The 21,740-nt window shown below is 46.5% G+C and overlaps 1 protein-coding gene across 2 annotated transcripts; it reads left to right on the top strand.

Moving 5' to 3' along the window:
* Positions 1-1,281: 1,281 nt before the first annotated feature.
* On the top strand, positions 1,282-20,683 carry Dpf2 (double PHD fingers 2). Of its 2 annotated transcripts, XM_036202461.1 has the most exons (12): positions 1,282-1,363; positions 6,562-6,722; positions 9,755-9,862; positions 10,847-11,010; positions 11,829-11,921; positions 12,054-12,132; positions 12,612-12,653; positions 13,617-13,754; positions 13,886-14,014; positions 14,165-14,277; positions 15,158-15,239; positions 19,459-20,683. In XM_036202461.1, the coding sequence occupies exons 1-12, from the start codon at positions 1,332-1,334 to the stop codon at positions 19,533-19,535; spliced, it is 1,218 nt and encodes a 405-aa protein (XP_036058354.1). In that variant the 5' UTR covers positions 1,282-1,331; the 3' UTR covers positions 19,536-20,683. The 2 variants fall into 2 exon arrangements, with proteins under 2 accessions (XP_036058354.1, XP_036058364.1); XM_036202471.1 differs by lacking the exon at positions 12,612-12,653.
* Positions 20,684-21,740: the final 1,057 nt, after the last annotated feature.

The raw sequence follows: 21,740 nt of genomic DNA, 5'->3' as shown, positions 1-21,740 counted from the left end.
GAGAGTAGATCTCTAAGACTATTGAGACAAACGTCATAGTGGTTTTGGTGGGTACTGTTGTTTCAAAAGGTCTGGTAGGCACAAAAACACTCGGTAAGAAGAGAGCCTGCCGGGCGGTGGTGGCGCACACCTTTAATTCCCAGCACTCGGGAGGCAGAGGCAGGCGGATCTCTGTGAGTTCGAGGCCAGCCTGGGCTACCAAGTGAGTTCCAGGAAAGGCGCAAAGCTACAAAGAGAAACCCTGTCTCGAAAAAAAACAAACCCAAAAAAAGAGAGAGAGAGAGAGAGAGAGAGAGAGAGAGAGAGCCTTAGAAACAAGACACTACAGAATACGACTGAAAAATCTGCTTTGAAAGAGTGAAAAGAAATGGGGTGAAAACGGAATGCAGATGGGCTTCAGGAAGTCTGGGGGGCGGGAACATGCTTGTTTGTGGATTTAGGTAACTCGATACTGAAGGAGAAATAAACGGTACAGAACCGAGAGGGGCAGTGGCACCAATGGAAATTTTCGATGTGGTGAATGTGTTTAGGAATAACCAGCAAAGGACTGGCGAGCTGTCTCGGCGGCTGTGGGCATTTGCCGCCAAGCCTGACAACCTCACTGCCATCCCCAAACCCACAGTGGGAGGAAGAACCGACTCCTGCAAATTGCTCTCGGCTCCCACACATGTGCCACGGCACATGCACGCACACACAGAGAGGCATACGCACCAAGGAAAGCATGAAAAATAATAATAATAAAAAAAAGAGTAGCGCGCAAGAGAGAAGAGGTAGGTACCAGTGACGTTCACGGGCCAGGTGTGCTGACAGGAAGGTATGGAAACTGTCAGAAGGCGAGAGTCAGGCCAAAGAACATCCTCATTCTGGGCGTTCACTTTCAAAGCGGGCCGTGTTGGGAACACAGATACCGGGTGGACTGGGTTCCCCTCTGACCTTTCACTACCCAACTGCCCCTCCCTGTGGGTCAACCCCGTGGCTAACAGGGAGGCAGGACACTGATCTCCTTCTAGCCCATCTCCGTGGCCTATTCACCTACCTTTCTCACTTTCCAGCCACGCCAGACCTATCCGCCGCTCCGCTAAATGGAGGAGGAAGGTCCTCTAGACGGAGAAGCCGAGGGAGCGCGCCTCTCCAGTCGCGCCTGCGCACTGGGCTCCTTCAGGCTCGTTCCCCGGCTCTCGCTCTCGCGGGCCCGTGCGTGCGCGCGCGCACACGAACATCCTTGGGTTGCGCCTGCGCAGAGTGTTGAGGACCGAGTGCCCTGAGTAGGCTTAGCGCCTGCGCGTTGGGGGCTTCGGGGCCTCCCAGCCTGAGGGAGAGGAGCAGGGAAGATGGCGGCTGTGGTGGAGAATGTAGTGAAGCTGTGAGTGGTCTTTTTTTTTTTTCCTCTCTCTCTCTCTCTCTCCCGAACCAGAGGTCTTGTAAAGGGGCCTAGGAGTCGAGCGGGAGGTGCGGGAAGAGTCAAGACAGACAGAAGGACATGCCCGGGGAGTCCTTGCGGTACCGACTCCTGGTAGGGAGGGCAACAGAAGACTCCGGAGAAGACGCCGGGCTTCTTTTGGAAACTTGTGGAGGCCGGGAGGGGGGCACACGGGAGCCCCCGACGGGCGTCCTCCTCGCGGACCGAGCCCCGAGCGGAGCTACGGGCTGCGAGCGAGAGGCTCACGGTTCCCGGCCGCTCTCGGAAGACGCGTCCGCTTCGCGGCGCCAACGGAGGCCGGACGGCCCCTGGAGGTCGCGGTCCCTCCCCGCCCACCGCCCTGGCCCTCGCCGGGCTCCCGGCTCCGCGCCTCCTGCTGGGATCCGAAGACTTCAGCCGCGCGGTGACATTATCCGGGAAATCCGGGTTGCCGCAGACTGAAAGTGTTCTTGGAAAGAACTGGTCCAAGAGTGGAAACAGAAGCAAGGAACTTCGGGGAGTGGGGAACTAGACGGAACCCGATGGCCTCCCGGTCGGCAGGAGCCCCTAGGTGGGCGTTCTCTGCGCCCTAGATGCCATTGTGCGGGCAGACTTGGAGCAGGGCTGAAGTTAACGGTTGTTGGGAAACGCTGGGCATGGGGACTGGCCTCTTAGCCGCTTCCCGTGAGTTAGAGATGTGTGGGGGTTCGAGGCGGCTCATCCGCCTCCCTCCTGGAAGAAGAATCCGAGCGAGTTTTGGAATGGGATGGTGGATGCCCGTTAGACTTAAGAATGACCTTCTCCTCCTTTAATGGCCATGTTGGGCGTGATATAAGGGTAGAAAGATTGAAGTGTTCAGCTGTCCAGTCAAAGCTTTTGGATTCTGGATGACGAAGTAAAGGTTTGGGAAATATCCTGGGGGACTTTCATAGCTTCTTTCTGTCTTTGTCGTGGGCTGAATCCCAGTCATCCCAAGAGCCCTCCCCCCTTTAAGGTTAAGTTGCGTCTCCCCCGCTGCCTGGAGCTCTTTTCTTCGAAAATGCTTTCCCACTTCCATTAAGCTAAGTGCCTTCTCTTGTGGCTTTTTTTTTTTTTTTTAAACTTGCTTTTGGCTTTATCCTGCTGCCTCTTTGAACCGCCCCTCCCCCTAACACTATTATCTTTCTTTCTGATCTGCCCACTCCAGTTTCCCCAGCTCTCTTCAGGCTGACATTTCCCTCAGTTTAGAAATGAAGCTGTTGATTTAACATTTTCATAGTTCTCCTTCTGGACTCGGATGTTAGTTCTTTGTTATCCTGCCTTTTTCTTTGTTGACTTCCCCTGCTCCAGTGGGAGGCAGGAGGGGTTACACAAGTTTCCTGTGAAAAAGGAATGCCAGCTTTTACCCTGGAAATTTTACTGTTCTAGAGGAATGTGCTTGCCTAGGTTTTCAGAATTACGTGTTAATGGAGCTCTTCATGTTGAAAACTGATCTTCCAGAAAAGTGGAGTTGCCAACCTATTGGTGTAGTATTTTAAGTGCTGGCTGCCCATTTAGCCGCTGGTTCCTGAATGTCATTGAGGTACTAGCTTGCTTCTCCCCAGTTAAGGTGCAGAAGACTGTGGGCCACCACTGTTACTTGCCTCTCAGAACTTTCCCTTTCCAGATGGGGCTTTCATTCCCACACCATTCTCACCCAGGAAAGATGTTTTTCTGGTGGTGTCGGGCTTTTTGGTTTTGGTTTTTTGTTTGTTTGTTTGTTTGTTTTGTAATGTGCTTAATAAGTCTTCTGGCAGCTGACATCACACATTGAGGGCAAGACCACAAGCTCATCTTTTCTTTCGTTTTTTGTCCTGTGAGAAGACTTTTCCATTTTAATGATCTATTTTTCTCAAATATGATGTCATGTTTGAAATAGTCTTTATAGTGGTCTTATTAGGATAAATACTAGTCTCAAATAACCATGGCTGCTAACTACTTTTAAAACTTTGAGTCAGGTAAATAAAATAAGTCCTTAGATCCATAGAATAACAGAAGCTTGAAATTTTTTTCCACAGGAGCCTTGACTGTGTAAGTGTACTCTCCTCTTTTTCTCTCTTTACACACATACACACACACACACACACACACACACACACACACACACACACGTTTCATTTCTGGCATCTTACCTGCTAGACCACTTGTTCCACCTCTAGAGTCCCATCTAACCTGCAAGAGCCCTGACTGGACATCTCAGTCACTCCTCCAAGCCTTCTCCAGCCTCCGTGCTCTGGCTATACAGCCTTAGCCCCACTGGGCTGGTCCTTCCTTCCATTTGACTTCCAGTGTCAGTATCAATTCCCATCAGCAGAAACAAAGGAGCTGCTGCACTCAGCCTTGTTTATCCAATTTTCCTGTGTGGTCGGGACGTGGCTGCCTCCTAAAGGCGAGCAAATGTGAGCCTGCTCTCTGTGTGCTGTGCTCTCCAACACTCATACCTTAATTACAGTCATTCCAGCTCATTGAGTCGATCAGGCTGTACTTGTAGTGTTGCTGTGTGTGCTGTGTGTCCTTTTCGTTTGCTGGGAACAAGCTAAGCTATGCAGGGGTCTGCTGTGACTGCTCGGGGAGAGTCGCCACCAGTTTCTACATCGGGCTTGTTGACATCGCTTTGGTTGTAGGTATTAGCCACAGACGTAGTCCCTCCTGCTTTTCATGTCTCCTTACCCTCACTATCTCCATCAGACCCTGGTAGGTCAGAGCTGTTCCAGTCTAACTGCCCCAATCTGTAGGAGAGGAGTGGAGGGCCACATAGGTTAATTGCATGTCTGTGTCAATGTGGTAACTATAGCTACGTCAGTCTTTTTATTCTCAAATCCATCCTGATGTGATCTAGACTTCTAATCTTCATGGGTAATGGGGATGCTGTGGGAAAGAAGTCTCCTCTGCCCTCAGTGTGTCCCTTTTTAAGGTTGATTGAAGGCTAGGGATATAACTCAATTGGTAGAGTACTTGCTTAGCATACAAGTGATCCTGGTTTGATTCTCTAGCATCACATAAAACCCAATGTGGTGCATGCCTGTAACCTCAGCACTGGGCAGATAAAGGCAGGAAGTACAAGGTCATCGTTGACTGCATACTGAGTTTGAGTCCAGTATGAACTACACAAGCCTTTGCATTTAAAAGAAAATTGAATATTTGGCTGGGGTATAACTCAGTGGTAGAATACACCTAGCATTTGGGAGGTCCTGAGTTTGAGCCCCAGAATAACAACAAAAAGGTTGATTGATTAATTATAAATACAAGTCCTTACTGTTAATTTACTCTCCTTTACCAAAACAATGTTGGGTCATTGGACATGCTTGCAGTTTCCTATTAAAGTACTTAGGGAATCCCCTTCAGATTTCAGATTGAATCTTCCAGGGCCAAAAGATTCAGGGTGTCAGCTGTGGGGCAGTTAGGAAGGGCCTGAGATGGGCCTTTTAGTATAAACAGGCTTTCTTTCTGTTAGTACTGGTGCTTTGTAGAAGCTTTGAGGGACTTGGAGAATTTCTCTCCCTGGAACACTGCAAATCCTTGCTTACCTGTGGATAATGATGATCGTATCCTGTGGCATCTTTCAGCACAGTGTTCTTCTTTTACCCCTAGTCACCTTTGGATTGTTTGCACATGAAGAACATTTAATTGTTTTAATTTATTCTATTTTTGTGAGTGTTTAGCCTTTATGCATGTGTATTGCATGTGTGCCTGGTACCTCAGAGATCAAAAGATGGAATTAGATCTCCTGTAACTAGAATTAATGGATGGTTGTGAACCACTATATGGATGCTGGGAACCAAACCCAAATCCTCTATAAGAACAGTGATTTTAACTGCTGAGCCATCAATCTCTCTCTCTCTCTTTCTTTATAATAGAAATTGTTGCACCATGTAACTCTTAACTGGCCTAGAACTTTTTGCTCTGTAGACCAGGCTGGCCTCAAATTCACAGAGATCCTCCTGCCTCTATCTATTGAACACTGGGATTTAAGGTGTGTACTACTAAGCCCAGCTCAATAATAGTTTTTTTGTAATTGTTTTTTTTTTTTTTTTAAGTTTTAGTTCAGGCTGTCCTTGAACTTGCTGCTGTCTAGCTGAGGATGACTTTTGCTTTTACCTCCCATATGCTGGAATTACAGATGTATGCCACCATATGTGGCTAGTTTGGGTTTTAAGGCAGAGTTTTGTTAATCAGCTCAACTGGCCTTGAAGTTAGAGTAATATGTTTGCCTAAGTCTTTCTATTAGAGGTATGTACCACCATATCTAGTAAAAGCTTCATTTTTTAGAGCTGAATGGCATTTTGTGGGATGGATCTAGTTTGCTAGAAGTCTTGTGAGTCTTCTAGATCTTGTTTTCCATATTTGTTAGAGGTGGTTAATATCTACAGTAATGTCTGCAGCTCAGGATATTGAGGTTAAGAGAAGCAACATATTAACTAGCATGAGTTGGGCATGTTGAAATCACAGAACAATTCATTTCTTCCCTATTCCTCCCTCCCCTGATACTGGGGATGGGATCCAGAGCCCTGTGTGGGCTGAGCAAGCACTTTACCACAGAGCTGTTTCCTTGATCCTTTTTCACTCTGTGGCTTAAGATTTAGGTTTGACTTGGGAGGCTGAGGTAGAGGGATTTCCATGAGCTTAGTACCTGGGCTACAGAATGAGAGACCTTGTCTCATTCAGAACAAACATATTTTAAAAGGCTATGTCTGGGGCTGGAGAGGTGGCTCAGAGGTTAAGAGCACTGATTACTCTTCCAGAGGTCCTGAGTTCAATTCCCAGCAACCACATGGTGGCTCACAACCATCTGTAATGAGATCTGATGTCCTCTTCTGGCTTGCATACATGCTGTATACATAATAAATAAATAAATTTTTAAAAAATAAAATAAAATAAAAATAAAAAGGCTATGTCTGATTATATAACTCATAAAAGTATGTGTTACAGTGATTGTGTATTATTTATTATGCAGGGGCTGTGGCCCAGCTCATGGTAACTTGTCTTTCCTTGTATAATGGCATAGTAAAGGTTCTTTATGCCCCTTGAGGCAGACAAGGAGGTGAATAACAGAAGAGAGAGTCTCCTAGAGCCTTCTACAGAAGCAGTTGACAGGGAAAAGGGATGACTTGACACCCCACATAATACATCTTGTCTTCCTGCAGCCTTGGGGAGCAATACTACAAAGATGCCATGGAGCAGTGCCACAATTACAATGCCCGCCTCTGTGCTGAGCGTAGTGTGCGCCTGCCTTTCTTGGACTCACAGACTGGAGTAGCCCAGAGCAATTGTTATATCTGGATGGAAAAGCGACACCGAGGACCAGGTAAGGTTGCAGCTTCAGGAAAGTGGCTCAGGAGTGCGAGGAAGTCTCTTTTTCACTTAGGAGATGGGGTAATGTGAGGTTCTCTGTTGCTCACACTGGGAGATGAGTGTGGTCTTGTGAGAAGTGAGGGGGATGAAGCAACAGCACCTTTGTTTTCAGGCCTCTCAAGTGTAGGCAGGTTTTCCTTTGGGCCACCATCTCACAAAAAACAACATAGAGACTTACTAATTATGAAAATTGAGCCTTAGCTTAGGCTTGTTCCTAACTAGTATTTGTTTGTTTACTTACAAGACAGGGTTTCTCTGTGTAACAGCCCTGAAACTCTCTGTAGACCAGACTGGCCTTGAACTCACAGAGATCCACCTGCCTCTGCCTCCAGAGTGCTGGGACTAAAGGCGTTTAATACCACTGTTTGGCTAACTGCTATCTATCTTTTAATCTACATTCTTTCTTTTTGTTTTTGTTTTTTGAGACAGGGTTTCTCTGTGTAGTTTTGGACCCTTTCCTGAATCTTGCTTTGTAGATCAGGCTGGCCTTGAACTCACAGAGATCCACATGCCTCTGTCTCCCAAGTGCTGGGATTAAAGGGTTCGCCACTACCATTACTGCCCAGCTTAATCTACATTCTTTTACATGGCTCAGTTACTTTGCTTTATACTGCCCATCCTGCCTCCTCTCCGTCTGGCTGTTGACTTTGCTTTCTTCTCTGAGTCCTGTCTGTTCAGAAGTCCCACCTATACATCATGCCTAGCTATTGGCTGAAACAATTCTATTGAGCCAATCACAGTGATACTTCTTCACACAGTGTAAAGGAGTATTCCACATTTCCCCTTTTTTCTCTAAATAAAAAGGAAAAGTTTTAACTCTAACAATGTAAAACTATTTACAATAAGAAAAATTATCAGGTAAGAATTACATTTACAGTGTCCAGTCCATTTGCATTTGGCATATTTAGAGAAAATACTCCATTATCTATCCTATCTTAGTCCAAGGTTTTATACCTAAACTGTTTTTTGTCATAACTTGTATTATCATCCTAAAAATATCCTTTTAGACCTTTAAACATCTTTTTTCAACCTTAAAATTTTTACATCTTTTATGTTTCTTTTCTGAATTTTTTGAGGAAAACTGTAAAACTTTATCTAGTCTTCAATCCCCATCAGAGACCCAAGAAGGATAAAATATCACTTGAGTAAACAGGAAGTACAGAGCAAGCAACTTCCAAAACTAAGATGTGACATCTGGCTGCCTGGACAGTCCAGTGTTCCTCTGTAACATTGGGGTATCCATCTTTGACCTATGGGCCTAGAATGTCTGACAGACTTTTTTTTTGTGAAGCAGGAATTTGAACAACTGTCCTACCTTGTCTTGGCAAAGTTTGTTAGTTGGCTTCTTTTATGTCCTGCTTGTCCAGTTTGGACAACATTCTGTTAGCAGTTGAGGCAAGGGCAGTTGCTTGCCAAAATGCCTAGCTTTTGCCGCAAAGAACTATGTGGAGGTTTTTCAATGCCCATCATCCTTTATTAAAGTAAATCACTGCCAATATGTGTCTCACTTCATGAAAAGCCTTTTGTTATAAAAACAGTTTAGGGCTGGAGAGATGGCTCAGCCGTTAAAGGCTAGGCTCACAACCAAAAATATAAAAACAGTTTAAAGATTTATTTATTTATTATGAATACAGTATTCTGCCTGCATGTGTCCCTGCAGGCCAGAAGAGGGCACCAGATCTCATTACAAGTGGTTGTGAGCCACCATGTGGTTGCTGGGAATTGAACTCAGGACTTCTGGACCTCTAGAAGAGCAGTTGGTGCTCTTAACCACTGAGCCATCTCTCCAGCCCATAAAAATAGTTTAAATGCCATATTCTGTAGGTCTTTGAAGTGTTTAAAAATCACCTATGTAAAATATATTTCTGTTTGACCTTGAAAATATACCTAACATGACTATATTTGTCATGACTATAATTGACTGTTATAGATGACTAACCACTAACCTGTATTTCTTTAGTATCCTAAATAGCTTTCAAAGGCATCTTATAGGATCCAGACTCTGTGTGTTTTCTATCTTTACATGGCTTATTTTTTTTATATTATTTTATTCTCTTTTTAAAGACTTTATCTTATTTATAGCTATTTTTTCTACAACTGTCTATACCCATTTTCTCTTTTAAACCTGTGCACATTTTTTAAACACAAGCATATGCAGCATTCTCTGATTGCCTGAGACAAATCTTAAACTGCTATGTCGGCCATTGGCATGGCTCAGCTTAGTGCATGGAGCTGGTTCATGGCACTGGCTGCTCAGGTAGTCTCTGTACACTGAGCCTACCCAGGAGACCTTGGTCACCATGAAGCCTTGCCAGGAAGCTGCATTTGATTCCGTGTTTTAAGCTTTTTTTTTAAAGTTTTTTCAGGCCTTGGGCGGATATATGTAGCCATGGGCTGTCAGCTCACAAAAAAACAACATAGACATTTAATTATGAAAGCTTGACCTTAGCTTAGGCTTGTTCCTAACTAATTCTTATAACTTAAATTAACCCCATCTTTTTTCTTTTTTTTTTTTTTTTTTTTCCTTTTTGGTTTTTTGAGACAGGGTTTCTCTGTGTAGCTTTGGAACCTGCCCTGGAACTCACAGAGATCTACCTGGCTCAACCCCATCTTTTAATCTATGTTCTTTTTCGTGGCTTGGTTACCTTTACTCTGTACTACTTATTTTGCTTCCTGTCCATCTGGCGGCTAGTGACTGCTTTCTTCTCCAAATCCTCTCTCTGTCCATAAGTCTTGCCTAGACCGCCTCCCTATTGGCTGTCAGCTCTTTACTAAACCAGTCACGGTGACACATCTTCACACACACAGTGTAAAGAAATATTCCACAGCACTGAAGCAGGTATGTCTTCCAGAAAACTAACTCTGAACTGTATCATTCCCTTGCTCTAGAGCTCAACAGAGTTCTCATCCACAAAAATATTAGCTGTCATCTTCTAGGGCTGGATTAGGGTTTGTTTGTTTGTTTGTTTGTTTTTCTCTCCACAGGATTGGCCTCTGGACAGTTGTACTCCTACCCTGCCCGGCGCTGGCGGAAAAAGCGTCGAGCCCACCCACCTGAGGATCCTAGGCTTTCCTTTCCATCTATTAAACCAGGTAGGAGCTGAAGATGTTGTAGCTCAGTTGCTAGAGTGCTCACCCACCAAGCACAGGGCCCTGGGTTTGATCTCCAGCTTTGCATAAACTGAACATGGTTGTGTGTCCCTACATAGTCACAGCATTGAAGAGGTTGAGGCAGGAGGATCAGAAATTCAAGGTCATTCTCTGCCACATGACAGCCTCAAAATCAGAAACATGAGCCAGGTGGTGGTGGCGTATGCCTTTGATCTCAGCACTCAGGAGGCAGAGCCAGGCGGATCTTTATGAGTTTGAGGCCAACCTGGTCTACAGAGCAAGATCCAGGAAAGGCTCAAAGCTACACAGAGAAAACAAAAAACAAACATGAAATTATCTCAAAGTAATAGAGGCTTGAGAGATGTCCCAGTGCTTCCTGTGTGAATATTAGGCCCTAAATTCTAATCTAGCATTCATATAAAAAGCTGGTGTGGCAACATGTTCCTGTAATCCCAAAACTATAGAGTTCAGAGCTGGGGCTTGCTAGCTGCCAGCCTAATTCAAGGTTCAGTGAGAAACTCCAAGAGATTAAGGCAGAGTGTGATAGAGCAGGGCACCCAGTAACCTCAAACGTGTACCCATACGTGTTCATATACCATATGGACATATACCACACACATATGCACAAAACCAAATAAAATAATCAAGAGTAAATAAATAAACCAAGTAAGGGCCCACTCCTAAGCAGGGCCGTGGTCTGTTTCACAACAAGAGGCTTGCTGGTTACCTGCGAACCTAGGCTCTGTGTCAGCTCTTGCACATACTGAAGTAAATGAGGAATGAATTCATCCTTCAAAGAACTCACTGTGTTAGGGAAAGAGGTAAATAGCTAAACTCCAGTGCTGGCTGGACCAAGACACCTTGGCTCCTGTAGAAGAGAAGTTAGTGACTGACGTAGACTTGGCCCCACATGGTGTAGGCTCAGCTTCAGCCCTTCTGAGTTTGTGTCATCCTGGTTTGTTGCAGACACAGACCAGACCCTGAAGAAAGAGGGCCTTATCTCTCAGGATGGTAGCAGTTTAGAGGCTCTGTTGCGTACTGACCCCCTGGAGAAACGAGGTGCTCCAGATCCCCGTGTTGATGATGACAGCCTGGGCGAGTTTCCTGTTACCAACAGTCGAGCACGGAAGGTATATTATCCCAGTGGCCAGAGGATTTGGATAAGGACAGCCTCTCTATGGGTGAGAGGGTGCACCCAGTTAGCAGAACTGACAAGATCCATGGTAGGACACTTGTTGGAGTGTAAGCACTAGCACAAAGATAAAACAGCTGAACCGGAAGCTGGGACTGCCCTGCAGTCCTGTGGCTCTCCCAGCCACCGGCCCTGCTGTTGTCCAATCTGTCACACTCCTTCCCTCTTCTCAGGACAGGCTCACTCACTCATTCTCTTTCAAACGAGTGTTTTGTTAGAGAATGTAGTGCGTGCCTGGTGTTTCGTAGGGGAAGCACACCTGGTTCACACCTACCAACTGGAAAGTTAATGCTAAGTTTAAAGATGAGAAGAGCTACAGATAAGGCAGGTACTGTGCTAAGTGTTTCCATATGCTTCCTCCTGTACAGCCTTATGAGGTAGGTCCTGTGGTTCCCATTTCACGGACAGGGAGGCAGAAGCAAAGCAGTTAAAACTTCCCTCAAGGTCACACAAGTAAGCAGCAAAACTCATTTAAACTAGGACATGAGGATTGGAAGCAGAGCAGGCAAGACAGAGCATGGCGGCTGCCTGGGGTACTAGGGAGAGCTTTATGGAAACAGATGGGGAAAGCGACTTGAAGAGGCTCAGGAAAAGAAGGCACTGCAGGATCAGGAGTGGAGTGTAGGGTGAAGAGTGGCCATGGTGGGGTTGAGCCCTGGAGAAGCTTCTGGGTAATCCCAGGTGGCTAATTCTACATCACGAGGGAGCTTTGGGTGCACTTGACTTCTGCTCATCCCTATCTTCTGGTCCACTCAGCGGATCCTTGAACCTGATGACTTCCTAGATGACCTTGATGATGAGGACTATGAAGAAGATACGCCAAAGCGTCGGGGAAAGGGGAAATCCAAGGTGAGGAGCTGGTGTGCTGCCTGAAGGGTGTACAGGCTGGTCCAGGGAGGTCAGGCTTGACTTCTGTGGTTGCCTTTCTCTTCTGGCCTAGACACCTTAGTAATGGCATTGTCTTTTTGCTGTCCTTGGCAGAGTAAGGGTGTGAGCAGTGCCCGGAAGAAACTGGATGCTTCCATCCTGGAGGACCGGGATAAGCCCTATGCCTGTGACAGTGAGTGCCTCCTGAGGGGTGGGTAGTTCTTGCCTTGGACCCAGCTACTGCTCTGGATGTGAGAGTAAGGGGGTCATGTTCTTGCACTAAATGGTAAAAGTAAGCCTGGGTTCTTGTCCTGCCTGCCAACCTCTGAGAAGCCCTGGCTTTTGCTTCACAGTGGGTGGGACCTGCATGCTATGGGAGAGATTTCTGTGGCTCCTGGGGTGGGAGGATGAGGAACTCAACAACAGGCAGGGTTGGCCTCAGAGTGGGCAGCATTCAGATCTGCTGACCCATCAAGGCAGGGCACAGGGGGCCAGCCCTGAGGGTCAGTGTCTGTCCTCTTTCCCTTTGCTTTGGCTCACCCTACCTCCGTGCCTCCAGCCTGTAGCGCCGCTGCTGGGGTTTTCTCTCACTCGCTCTGTTTTCCTGCTGCTGCCGCCCTGTCTAAATTGTACCAAGGCCTTCTTCTCATGACTTTTCTTTCTGTCTTTCAGATAGTTTCAAACAAAAGCATACCTCGAAAGCGCCCCAGAGAGGTAGCTCTCTCAACTTTTCAGACTTGTGGTTTTCCTGTCCCTTTCCCTTTCCCTTGTCCCTCCTGCCTTTCTCACTCCTGTGATGCTAGCTTTGGAATCTCTGCAACGGTATGACGGTAGTGCTGTGGAACCCCAATTGTGCTCCACTCTCAGAGTCCTAGCAGCTGTCTTTACTATTGCTTGTCTCCCAGAGACTTACTCCTATAGCCACTTGGCCTAGTGTGTGGGGTAGCTCCAGAGTCTTAACAGAAGCCCATTATGAGTAGATTCATCTGATGCTCCCCAGAATAGATACTGGGTGGTCAGCTAATGTTGCCACCATCATACCACCTCCTCCCATCCTCCTCATTCCTTCCTGCTGGCCCCCTGGCCCCTCTTGGTGTCATCACTCAAGATAAGATGCCATGAATCTTTCTTTGCTGCTTGGCAGGGGCTGGGCAGGACACTAGTGTAGGGATATATTTCAGATTTTTGGGGGACAATTAATCCTGGCTGCTCACTTGGTAGGTGTTCCCCAAGAGACCCACCCTCAGCCCTTTGTTCATTTGGGATTGGCTACATGGTATACATGGGGTGGCATGAGTGTGCCACATTTACATAAAAAAAGAGTCTGATGTCTCCTTGTTACCTTCCCCCCTTTTGCCATAAGACAAGACCGTAGAACTTTCCTGACCTGGAGCTCCCAGACAGTTGCTATTCCCAGGGCAAGTTGTTACAGCATGGGCTGAGTCCTTCCAGTAGCCAATGTAGAAAAGAAATTAGTAGCCATGAGGTTGTGTCTTAGGGAGGGAGGAGAATCCTAGAAACTGGAAAAGTCTAGGGCCTGATGTTCTTGGGTAAGGCTTGTCCCAGATTAGAGATACTGGGGACAGGTATTTTCCATGGGCCTCAGATGGTGCTTTGTGGCTTGGGGAAGTAGCACCTTCGTGTCCTGACATTTCTCTGCCATCTTCTTCCACCCAGTCTGTGGAAAACGCTACAAGAACCGACCTGGCCTCAGTTACCACTATGCCCATTCCCACCTGGCTGAGGAGGAAGGAGAGGACAAAGAAGACTCTCAGCCACCCACTCCTGTTTCCCAGAGGTCTGAGGAACAGAAATGTAAGCTGGGGTGTCAGCGTGGGCAAACAGGAGAGGAGCCAAGTTGGTTATAAAAACCGTCCTTGTAGGGAATGTGGGTAATCTAGAGTTCCCTTGAGCATTATCAAAATTCCTTTCTTTTTTCCCCGTAGCCAAGAAAGGACCTGATGGATTAGCTCTGCCCAACAACTACTGTGACTTCTGCCTGGGAGACTCGAAAATCAACAAGAAGACTGGGCAGCCTGAGGAGCTAGTGTCCTGTTCTGACTGCGGCCGCTCAGGTACCTCCAGTCTCAGAGAGCAGGCTGCGTTCAGTGCCCAGGAAACTCTTGGCCTGCTCACTTGAGTGCGCTCAGTCAGGCAGCCTCCCTACCCACGGCCCACCCCGGTGTCCCGCCCGCCCACCACCTGTGTGACTCCCTCCTCCACAGGGCATCCTTCCTGCCTGCAGTTCACCCCTGTGATGATGGCGGCCGTGAAGACCTACCGCTGGCAGTGCATCGAGTGCAAGTGCTGCAACCTCTGCGGCACCTCGGAGAATGACGTGCGTGCCACACCTCTCAGCCACCTGCCTCTCCCTCAGCTCCTCCAAGCAAGCTTTCTCTCAGAGCAAGCAAGGGCCTCCCCACATATCCCTCCCTAACTTCTCCCTGGGAACTTTACACTTGTTTAAAACAAAATCTGTTTCTTGAGCACCAACAGTCAGTGTCTTTGGCTCTCGAGTCACTAAATAAGACAGAGAGGACCATGCTGTCATAGAACTTGTGTACTTGGGGTAACAGTTTTCTATGATGTGTCTTGAAGAAAATGAAACTAGTGAGAGCCAGAAGTTAACTGGAGACTGAGAGGTTTCTAGTTAGATTTGCTTTTGGGGGAAATGAGTTGGTGTTGGAGTTGTGCTAATACAAAGAGCCAGTCCAAGAAGATATGGAGTGAGTGTGTTTCCAAGAAGGCATAGCTAGTGCTGAGACCTTAAGGTAGGCAAGTTGGCTGTAACGAGGCCACTACTACTCACTAGATCCTTCCTGTGTGTGTGTGTGGGGGGGGGTGGATCAGAGAGGTGGGCATTGTTTGATTTGTGGGGTCTTGGGTCCTTCTATAGGCAGTGAGGAATCCTGGAGACTGACCCCAGGACCTGGTGCATGACAAGCATGAGTTTGCTGCTGAGCTCCACCCCTGTGCTTAGACCTTGAGGATGTTATCACACCTTTATTGATATGTTCTGTCTCATATTTTCAAACAGCTTTGTAGAGAAGAGATTGTAGGGAAATAGTAGGCTTTGTGGTCAGAATCTGGATAGGTTGAGATGGACAGATCCTACAGCTATTCTTAGTAGCTACCAGTCCCTCTTGGAAGTAGCAGCAGATTGATAACTTAGGTACATAAGCTGTTGGACCCCTGTTCTTTCTCCTTGCCTTCTGCAGGACCAGCTGCTTTTCTGTGATGACTGTGACCGTGGCTACCACATGTACTGTCTCACCCCATCCATGTCTGAGCCTCCTGAAGGTAAGTGGCCCAGATCTACTTAAAAATAATTTATCCCAGAAGGATCCATAACACCCACATAAAACATTGACAGTGAAATTTGTGACTTGTTATAGATCTGTAATTGTGTGGGTTTCAGCATTCTTAATGCCCAACAGCATAGATTTCATAATAAAGTGATGTTTTGAATTAAAAAAAAAAAAAAATTAGTAACTCAGACAATCTCCTGAACTGTAAATACTGAGGATCTCTGACAACGCTGAAAGCAAAGGCTTTGCCTTGGCTCAGTTCAGTACACTTCCCTAGTGTTTTGTTTGTTGTTGTTGTTTTGTTTATTTTGTGTTTGTTTGTTTGTTGAGACAGGGTTTCTCTGTGTAGCCCTGGCTGTTCTGGAACTGAACAAACTCACAGAGATATACCTGTCTCCACCTCCCAAGCGCTGGGATTAAACATGTGCATCACCACTGCCCGGACTAGCATTTTAGTTTAAAGAACTTAGTGTTTGCACTTTGTCATTAGTGATACTTAAAGATACAGAAAATTGAGAAACATGAACATGAACTGTGCTGTGCAGAGAACAGTCACCAGGAGAAAGCTGTCTTCCTGCAGATAGTCCAGAAATTCAGTTGACAGCTCATCTGACATGACACTTCTGTTGTTGCTCTTCCACTCTGATGGAGTGTTTCTTTCCTCTTTCCTCATTTGGAAGGGAGTTGACCTGGAGCCTGGTTTATCTTTCTCATCTTTAGTGGTTTACTTTTTTAATGCTCAAAGTTCATGGAAGTGTAGGGGGAGTTTCCCTGTCCCAACCACCTGCTCCCAAATAACCAACACAAAGACTTAAGATTACTTATAAATGTTCGGCCAATAGCGCAGGCTTATTACTAGGTAATTTCTACATTTTTTTTTAAAAAAACATCTTTCTTTTAAGATTGATTGATTTATTATGTATACAGAAGAGGGCATCAGATCTCATTATAGATGGTTGTGAGCCACCATGTGGTTGCTGGGAATTGAACTCAGGACCTCTGGAAGAGCAGTTGGTGCTCTTAACCTCTGAGCCATCTCTCCAGCCGCAATTTCTACATTTTAAATTAACCCATATTCCTTATTTTCACTCTGCCACGTGGCGGTACCTTTATTAGCATGACATGTTCATCTCCTGCTTCCTATGAGTCTGTTGAGACTCCAGATTCCACCCTTCTTCCAGCATTCTCTCTCTGTGTCAGGCTGTCTCAACCAGTCTCTTCTCCTGCCCAGCTATTGGCCAATCAGCTTTTAATTAACAATGAGAGCAATACATATTTACAGTGTACAAAGTTTGTTCCACAGCATAGATGCGCTATACCAGTACCAGTGGAGGCACCAAGGAGTGGCTCTTTTCCACAAGTGCCTCAGACTGTGCTGCTTTGCCTAGCTCCTGCCTCTAAGACCCTGTGGGTCTCAACCCCACATTTGTCGCATATTGGATGGTCTTCATGTCAAATATAACTCATAACAGTAGCAACATTACAGTTATAAATTAGCGATGGAATAATGTTATGGTTGTGGGGGTCACTACAACATGAGGAACTGTATTAAAGGCTGTCAGTATTAGGAAGGTTGTAAACCACTGCAAGGGAACTCAGAGCTTGTCTGGGAGGGCCCAAGTACCCACCCAGTAGCTCTACTGTGCACAGATAAGAGCCAACCTTCAAGTGGGAGAAGTAATTTACTGTTTGCAGAAGCTGACTTGTAATGTAGGTCAGACTGCAGAGAATGGGGTCACTAGCAAAGCTGGTGAGTACTTTAACAGCTGCAGGGGTGCACAGTGCTACTGAATGCCACATTTCCAAATCAGCTTTGAAAGAAGTAGTGTCACGTTTTATTTGACCATCAAATAGCACCTTATAGACAGAACTTGCACTGACAGCGCAAGGGCTTTCCCGTTGACGTTCTGTGAGACACTGGGGTAGTGGAGAGCTACAGGCCAAGCAGTTTCCTCACTGGAGCACCAAGTGGCCTTCTGTGGGTCATGGTTGGCATGATGTGCATTATGGGTCACATCTAGCTGTGTCAGTTTACATAGCTTGCAAGCCAACAGTGACTTTCTTACATTTTAAAGGGAGTTTTTAAAGGAACATGAGGATAGAAGACTATGTGGCTCATAAAGCTTAAATATATAACATTCTGTTTGGCTCTTTGTTGGAACTCTTACCAATCCTAGCATATTGGCCTTAGGGTTAGAAAGGCTGTCTTACGGGGTTGGGGATTTAGCTCAGTGGTAGAGTGCTTGCCTAGCAAGCGCAAGACCCTGGGTTCAATCCTCAGCTCCACAAAAAGAAAAAAGAGAAAGGCTCTCTTACACTTTTGGGTTATTGTTTTGTTTTGCTTGTTTTCTTTCATTTGCCTTTTTTTTTTTTTTTTTTTTTTAAATAGTAGTAGTAGTAGAGATAGAACCCAGGGCCTTGTACATGCTGGCCAAATCCCCTCCCACTGAGCAATATCCTTCTACTTCCAACTCTTAAAAAGAAAATTATTAAGAGTACTGTTGCAGTTGAGCCACAGCACTTGTGTAGAGGTCAGAGGACAACATTTAGAAGTCAGGTCTGTAGCCAGGCAGTGGTGGCGCCCACCTTTAATCCCAGCACTTGGGAGGCAGAGGCAGGCAGATCTCTGAGTTCCAGGCCAGCCTGGTCTGCAGAGTGAGATCCAGGACAGCCAGGGTTATTACACAGAGAAACACTGTCTTGGAAAACAAAGAAGTCAGGACTACTTTCACCATAGGTTCTTGGAATCAAATTCAAATCTTCAGGCTCTGAGCCATCTCACTGTCCCCACACTTGTTAGAGTCTCACTAAGTTCCCTAAGCTAGCCTTGAGCTAGCTGTACAGCCCAGGTAGCCCTTGAACTTACAGTCCTCCTGCTTTATCCTCTAGAGCAGCTAGGTTAGTCTTGGTGGAACCATGTGTCTTTAGGGAGTTAATAAAAGATATTTCCCGTGGAGTACTGTCCGAACCACATACATAAAATTATGCTAATAAATTTTAAACATTAAGAACTAATTTTGCTGGGTAGTGGTAGCTCACGCCTTTAATTCCACCACTGGGAGGCAGAGCCAGGCAGATCTCTGTGAGTTCGAGGACAGCCTGATCTACAGAGCAAGATCCAGGACAGGCACCAAAACTACACAGAGAAACCCTGTCTCGAAACCACCACCCCCCACCAAAAAAAAAAAAAAAGAAAAAAGAAAAAACCTAGTTTTGCCCTGGGCGGTGGTGGCAAACACCTTTAATCCCAGCACTCAAGAGGCAGAGGCAGGCAGATCTCTGAGTTTAAGGCCTAGTCTACAAAGTGAGTTCCAGGACAGCCAGAGCTGTACACAGAGAAACCCTGTCTTGAAAAAACAAAACAAAACTTGTGTCTAGGCTGGCAAGATGGCTCAGCAGGTAAAGGCACTTGCAACCAAGCCTGGACAATCTAAGTTCAACCCAAAACTTTTGGAAGAAGGACAGAACTGACTTTCACATACATGGATGCTATGTATGGCACATGCCCTCCCCATAAATAATAAACTTAGTGAGTTACAAAAAATGAAACACTTGTGTCTGCCCAGACTGTCCTGTGAGTCCCAGGGCCATTAATGTGACAAGATTGTCTGAACATCTGTTTGGGCACTGTCCTCACTCACAGTTGCCTTTATCTCCGTGGAGAATGATTTTTGTTATTGTATTTTTGGTTTTTTTGAGACAGGGTTTCTCTGTATAACAGCCCTGGCTGTCCTGGAACTCGCTCTGTAGACCAGCCTGGTTTTGAACTCACTGAGATCCGCCTGCCTCTGTCTCCCAAGTGCTGGGATTAAAGGTGTGCATCACTGCCGCCGCCAGGCTGAGAATAATTTTTGTGTGTGTGTTTTTAAGATGTATTTATTTTTAGTGTACGTGTATGAATATTTTGTCTGCCTGCATGTATGTCACTGCACTACATGAGGGATTGGTGTCCTTGGAGGTCCCTTGTAACTGGAGTTAGGGGTGGTTCTGTGCTGGGAACTGAACCCAGATCCTCTTAACTGCTGAGCCATCTCTCCAGTTGTAGCTGTCGTAGCTTTGAAGACTGAGCAGTTCGTTCAGCTCAGGATCACCATGAAGCTGCTGCTACAGAACTTGCCCTGTCCTGCCTGCCTGGGGAGAACTGGGAAGAGTGGGAAGACAGCAGATGGGGATCTTGTGGGATCCACCCTGACCACTCTACTTCTCTGTAGGAAGTTGGAGCTGCCACCTGTGTCTGGATCTGCTGAAGGAGAAAGCATCCATCTACCAGAACCAGAACAACTCCTGATGTGCCGCCCAGCTCCCCATACGTCTAAGGCTGTTGCTCTCCTCTACCTTGGTTTTCATACCCCTCTTCTTCTTTCACTCTGGTAGTCCTGCCGACCTGCCTTTGGCAACAGCACAGGGAGGTGGCAACTCTGGCTGCCTCTGGCCCCGAGCCCTCAGGGAGTAAGGAGCAGCACGCTGCCCCAGGGCTGACCTGTGGGCCCAACTTCTCTCTGCTCTCCAAGAAGTGCATTCACTCTGCTTGCCTTGGGCCCAAGTCCCTGGTAATCACAGGGTTCCAGTGGGGTCCTCTGAGAAGGAATATGAGGGCAGCTCACTTGTTTCAAGCTGGCTTAGTCCCCTTCTGGTTTCCAAAAGCCCCAGGGGTGAGCCAGGACCAGCCTTTGCCGGGAGCAGCTGAGTGATGAGGCTGAGATGGCACTTACTAGGACCTTTTCATACCCCTTGTTTGCTTCATTTTGCCTCTGCCAAAGCAGTCCTATGTCCTCTGTCATGCTACATGGGGTCCTGTGCTTGGACTGGCATGGTCTCAGGCACCTCCAGGCTGTGTCCTGTCCTGCCCAGTCCCACAGAGACAAGCAGCTTCATCTGTCCTTCTGTGCTTGGCTGGTTCACTCACAGGTGGTCTCTGGCAATCCAGGCATTTCCTATCCTCAGAACTTATGTCTTCTGCCTCCTTCCTTATTCCTTTTGGTTTTGTGGGGAGAGGGACAATGTCAGGGGCTGTGCCAGCAGCTTGGGGGCCACAGGAGAAGTTGGATAATGTGCCTGTTTTTTAACTCGATAAAGCCTACCTCCAAAATCCCCTTTTCGTTCTTCCTGGACCTGGGCATTCAGCCACCTGCCCTTAACTGAGTCAGGAGCCTCTGCCTCCTGCCTGTGTATCCTGGCTCTCGGGCACAGGGAGGTCCCCTTTCCTTGCACGCTAGCTAGCAGCTGGTAAGGTCTTCACACCCTGATTTTTCTGTTTCCTGCTTAGTGGCACTGACATTAAGTAGGAGGGGACAGTCCATGCCAGGACACTCTGGAATGGCCTTCCTTGGCTGTGGGCAGGCCCTAACTATTGTTTTATGCAAAGTTGAGGCCCCCTCCTCCCATCTTTAGTTCCTGTATTCAAAACATTAGTAAAAATAAACATTTTTACACAGAGCCCTCTGATGGATGGTTTGTCTCCTGACTGCTTGTTGAAAAGACATTTCATTTTAAACTAACTTTCTTAGGGCAGTGAATTTTTTGAAAAATTAAAACAACTTTTTCAACAGGCGGTGGTGGCGCACGCCTTTAATCCCAGCACTCGGGAGGCAGAGGCAGGCGGATCTCTGAGTTCGAGGCCAGCCTGGTCTACAGAGTGAGCTCCAGGAAAGGCACAAAGCTACACAGAGAAACCCTGTCTCGGAAAAAAAAAAAGAGAGAAAACCAACTTTTTCTCCCAAAATCAAAATTTTTGCTGAGCTCCACCATATAAAATTTGTTAGTTTTGGAATAAATTCAAATTTATAACAATTTAATGTTATAAAGAAAAATGAAGCTGTTTTGATTAATACAAAAACTGAATTAAGGGGTTGGGGATTTAGCTCAGTGGTAGGGCGCTTGCCTAGCAAGTGCAAGGCCCAGGGTTCGATCCTCAGCTCCACCAAAAAAAAAAAAAAAAAAAAAAACTATTAAAATCAACTTTAGCACCCATTTATTTATATGCTTTGGTTGGGAAGACAGGTATGTAGATGGTGGTATGGCATTGTTATGTCATGTGTTTAAAGTGGGCCCAGAAGCTTTTTTGGTATAAATTCAAAGGAATTAGCAGGGCCTGGAGAGGTAGCTCAGCAGGGGAGAGGAGTGCTTACTGCTTTTGCAGAGGACCGAGTTCAATTCCCAGCACTCAAGTGAAATGGCTTACAACCACTCATAACTCCAGTTCCAGGGGTATCTGATTCCTCTGGCTGGGTTAGTCACCTGCATTCAGTGTGCATAATGCCCACCCACCCAGCTCCATGTACAAACCAGTGATTCATCATGAGAGAAGGAAAGCTTTTGGACTCCAGGGAGAGTAACCTCGATCTTGTCAAGTTCCTCCTGTCAAACTGGTACTTTGATAATACATGATGGATCTTGTATAGCTCATGAGGATACACTGACTTCTTAAGAATTATGTGTGAGCTGGCAGCAGTGGCCCAGGCTTTAGTCTCAGCACTCCAGAGGTAGAGGCAGC

The sequence above is a fragment of the Onychomys torridus genome, chromosome 1, assembly GCF_903995425.1.
Source record: "Onychomys torridus chromosome 1, mOncTor1.1, whole genome shotgun sequence".
NCBI classification, from domain to species: domain Eukaryota; kingdom Metazoa; phylum Chordata; class Mammalia; order Rodentia; family Cricetidae; genus Onychomys; species Onychomys torridus.
This window is presented reverse-complemented; position numbering and strand designations above follow the sequence as displayed.